This window comes from Arachis duranensis, chromosome 7, assembly GCF_000817695.3.
Source record: "Arachis duranensis cultivar V14167 chromosome 7, aradu.V14167.gnm2.J7QH, whole genome shotgun sequence".
Lineage (NCBI taxonomy): Eukaryota > Viridiplantae > Streptophyta > Magnoliopsida > Fabales > Fabaceae > Arachis > Arachis duranensis.
The window spans coordinates 28792566-28797250 of NC_029778.3; the positions used below are offsets into that span (position 1 = coordinate 28792566).

Sequence of the window (4685 nt, forward strand, 5' to 3'; positions counted from 1 at the left end):
GTTATGACGTGTTTTGGGCGTTCAACTCCGGATCATGACGTTTTTCTGGCGTTTAACTCCAGACAGCAGCTTGTACTTGGTGTTCAACGCCAAGTTACGTCGTCATTCTTAGAATAAAGTATGGACTATTATATATTGCTGGAAAGCCCTGGATGTCTACTTTCCAACGCCGTTGAGATCGCGCCAATTGGAGTTTTGTAGCTCCAGAAAATCCATTTCGAGTGCAAGGAGGTCAGATTCCAACAGCATCAGCAGTCCTTTTGTCAGCCTTCTTCAGAGTTTTGCTCAAATCCCTCAATTTCAGTCAGAATTTACCTGAAATCATAGAAAAACACACAAACTCATAGTAAAGTCCAGAAATGTGAATTTAACATAAAAACTAATGAAAACATCCCTAAAAGTAGCTTAAACTTACTAAAAACTATATAAAAACAATGCCAAAAAGCGTATAAATTATCCGCTCATCAGTCGGAATGGGATTATACTTTCTTTAAGGGGTGGAAAGGGGTTTCGTGCAATTGTCAAGGGTCGAAATAAGGTTTTACTCTATATATTTTTGTATGTTATTCTGTATAGAGCACGAATATATATACTAGTATAATATAAAAAAATTAATTAAAATATAAAAATATAATATATTATTATAAATTTTACTTTAAAATATATTTTAATTATAAAATATGACATCAAACCGGGTTAGGTTTATTCAAATTTAACCTGAATTCAATTCGAAAACTATATTAGATAAAAATGATAAATCTAAACTCGATAGAACATCTTTCATATTCTGATCAGATTTCAGACTCCGTTAAGATTTAAACACCTGTGAATAAGTCTTTATATGTAGAATTTATATAGACAGAAAAATATTAGTATTTTTAATTTCATAAATAAGGAAAGATAAATTTGTCTAATACAAAATGAAATTATCCTTGTATATCAAATTTTAATGGACTATTTTGTCTCTAATACAGTTCCACCCTGATTATTTTAATGTCAAGTTCTACATTTACCTACAACTTTAGACCATGATCCCTTTGGCATTGTTGAACGAGGAACTATCATATGTCAGGTCAACTTGTTCACACTAATAGGATATACTCTTTTATAGATGAGATATTTACTATTTGGCAGTAAAAACAGTTGGCAATGCATGTTATTGTACTGTAAGCTTTGAGAAAAGAATGAACAAATTAACAATGGTGCAAATTCTAGTGTTGGTTTCAATTTAGTGTGAGTGGGTTCAGTGTGATTGTAGCCCCCACCTCACGTTTTTAAATTAGTTTTTCTTACTTCTTAGGGTGTGATGAAGTTTGGACAGGAATGATGAAATCATTCACTTTAGACCAAAAATATATTCCTTCTACAGTTCTACTTATTTTATTTCAATTTTTTTAATAACGTTTCTGCTATCTTTGGTTTTACTCAAACTCAGATACTACATCTACATTACATGGAAAGCATAAAAAAAAGGTGTTGTATGAAAGAAAATGCAGTGTTAGTAATAAAGATGTCAAGTGTTTGTGCTATTTTTTCCACTCCTTAAATGTGCCTCTTTTGGACTTTCTCACCCAACTTTCTGTCATTTTCATCAGTACTTAAATTTCTTCTCTTGTGAACTTGTCTTTGCAATTTTCCCTTTTACAAAAGCTCTTTCATGATTCACATATGCTCAGACTTTGGTACGGAGTAAGAATGCATAGAGATACAAAAAGATAATGTAACTCTCTTTTATTTAAATATATTTACCTAATAACATTCACAACACAAGTGATGCTCTTTTTATTTTTACAGCGTCTCTGTTATGTTAAGATTTTTGGTTTCCCACGCTATTTTCCATCTCGGCAAGCCGAGAACTAGTCCGCCGCAGTACAGAGCTTCAATTAAGAATTTGCCACGGCCAATGAATTACTGCATGCACAAGATAGAATTCGAACTTCCGACACTTGCAGACTAGTGAGCTAAGCACTAGACCAACCCATCTTGGTTCTGTTATGTAAAATTTAATTCTGTACCATAGTAATCACCCCTATAAAAATGATTTGTTTCTCACTCAAAAGCACACAGACACTCCCTCATTACTTAGTTCCCAAACTTCTCCAACAGCTCTACATCTAGGTAACACTTTCACCTAAAACTCTTGCAACTCCACATTCAAAGATACAGTTTCTCATTACTACTATCTTCTCTATTTCCTGTAACATATTATCATCATCATGCAAACAAGAATAAGGGCCACAAAGGGAGAAATGGATGAGAAAACAAACCAGTCCTGCAAAAATTCTAGCCAGAGAGCTTCCCGAAACCGGCATGTAAGGAGCTGCATGTGCAGGATTCCTTGGCAGTCTGAATTCTCCCCTGCTGAGCTTGTCAAGGACATTGCAGAAAGAGTAACGAAATCTTTGCGCTTGGTTCCTATCAAGAAATCCTTACATCGCGGTTCGTCTTCCTTAGGAAGATCGAAATCAGAAAGATCCTCTGTTGATTCTTATAGAACAGCTGCTGTTGAGGACTGCATTGAATTCATCCACTCTTCATTTTCTAGATCCAATTCTTCGACTGCCACGTCTCGCCAAGATTCTATACATGCTCCTTGAGACACTTGATCACAGACCAATAAAGTGAAGGTGTGCTTGCTACTGTATTTTAGCATATATCTTCATGATTTGATTTCTTCCCATAGATAAAAAAGAATGGGAACTTCATCTACTATGTGATCGTTTATCTTTCTGTACAAACAGAAACACTGTATATTCTTTTGAAGGATTTATAAACATGCTTAACACATGATTGAATATCAAGTGTAAAACTCTTTTCACTAACCAACAGTGCATAAAAGTCATTAATTGATAATCTGTTGGAAAGCCATTTATTAATTACTCCTAGATGCTGGGCCGAAGCCTTAAACTATAACTTGATTTTGTTGAGAGTGAAACTAATATGCAATGATTCTTTGGGATCTATATCAAATACCTTTGTTATATAGACATAGTTCTTTAGTCTTTGGATCTATTGGAATTTATATTGAATATCAAAGTTATGGACTATTTTGCAAATCTGAATGGTTTTATTGTGACTATTTTTGCAACAGAAAATAGTACTAATGTTACTGAAAGCAGAGGGATCTTTCATTTCAAGTACAACATTACTTTCCAGATTGAAACTCCGCCCCATAGATGAAGACATTGTATCTAGTTTAGTTCTTAATAATTTTGGGCTGGTTCAATTCAGTAGCATCTATTATTTCATGGAATTATTCCATAAATAAATTGGAGTTCAGTAAAGTAAGGCCAAAACAAACACAAATTTAACAATTTATAATGGTAAAAAATATAAGATTGAAGTATAAATGGATCGACATGAATATATATAGATAGATACAAATTGCAAATTGCAATGCATGAACTTGGAATTCTTAGGTACTAAAATTTCTTGCTTTCTTATTCATTCTTGGCAAAGAGACCACCAAAGCCACCCTTCTTCTTGGGTGGCGGCACGGCGACGGAGTTCTTGCGGCCGCTGGTGGTGCCGCCTCCTGTCTTTCCCTCCACCTTGTTGAGGATAGGATCAGTTTCTAGAAGCTGGTCCTCCTTCTGCAATCCTCCAAGGATCCAATCAAGAAGACCTTTCTCTTCTTTGCTGCCACCAGCACCCTTTGCTGCTGTTGCTGCATAGACTCTTACTGTTGTTGCTGGTGCAAATGACATGATCATTGAAGCCATTTTTAATTAGCAATGAAAGAAAAACTAGAATGAACAGAGTGCCTTATAATGTTTTGGTTTGGATTTTGATTAGTGTGTGGAGGGCCAAGTGCCAATGATAATATATATCACTTCTTGTGGTTCCTTCTCTCAAGTGAATGTGAGCCTTTGGATTGGTTTTTGAAGATTCTTGTATTTACAAGCTTTGGGTTCTCGCATAATTCTCTAACCTAGCGTGCTAAGAACTAATACATGGTAGATCTAAATTTTATTTAAGGACTTGTTATTGTTATTACTAATGAATTACTATATACACAAAGAGTATTTAGAATTCTCGAATCTTAACACTTATTTAAACAAATTAGTGAATTAACCACTAAATCAATCTAATTTAATTTCGCATTTACAAGTTTATTATATTTTTATTTATATACTCACAATAAAAATAGATTTCGCTAAATACATTCATTTATTTATGGTTTAATCCATTTTATATGACTTCATCTAATTTGTATAATTATATTATAGTTAACCATTAAAATAGATTTTGAAGAATAATAGCATTATAAAAAATGATCCAAAAAGAAATTGAAAATACACAAAGCAGTTTATCTAAATTGTTAAATTATGAAAAATTTAAATAGTTGTTTAATAACAATTTACTCATTTTGACTATTTTATCAAACACCATGCATTTTTTAAAAATATTTATCAGTGACAAGTTTAAAGAAAATATCAGTACCAAATCTTTCGCACTCTGTTTATACCATATTTTTTCTTGGTTTAATTTTATTGCATGGTGACATGGGATAGTGGGTAATGAGTAGCATGAGTTCTCCACAAGTGTCTTATCTTGATTGTGTGTGTGTCTACATATACATAATTATATACACACACACCCCACTAAAATTTCTTACCGATGAAGGGAAAATGTGTATATGGCAGGATGAGGGGTTCATCACTTCATCCTTACATGTGAGGCCT

General features: G+C 33.4%; 1 protein-coding gene across 1 annotated transcript; it reads right to left on the reverse strand.

The window, feature by feature from the left end:
* Nucleotides 1–3298: 3298 nt before the first annotated feature.
* LOC107458385 (uncharacterized) lies at nt 3299–3894 on the reverse strand. The gene has a single exon (XM_016076591.3). The coding sequence runs from the start codon at nt 3720–3722 to the stop codon at nt 3441–3443; it is 282 nt and encodes a 93-aa protein (XP_015932077.1). The 5' UTR covers nt 3723–3894; the 3' UTR covers nt 3299–3440.
* Nucleotides 3895–4685: the final 791 nt, after the last annotated feature.

Coding starts and splice junctions, on each gene's coding strand:
- LOC107458385 (XM_016076591.3), bottom strand. CDS start 3,722: ATGGCTTCAATGATCATGTCATTTGCACCAGCAACAACAGTAAGAGTC.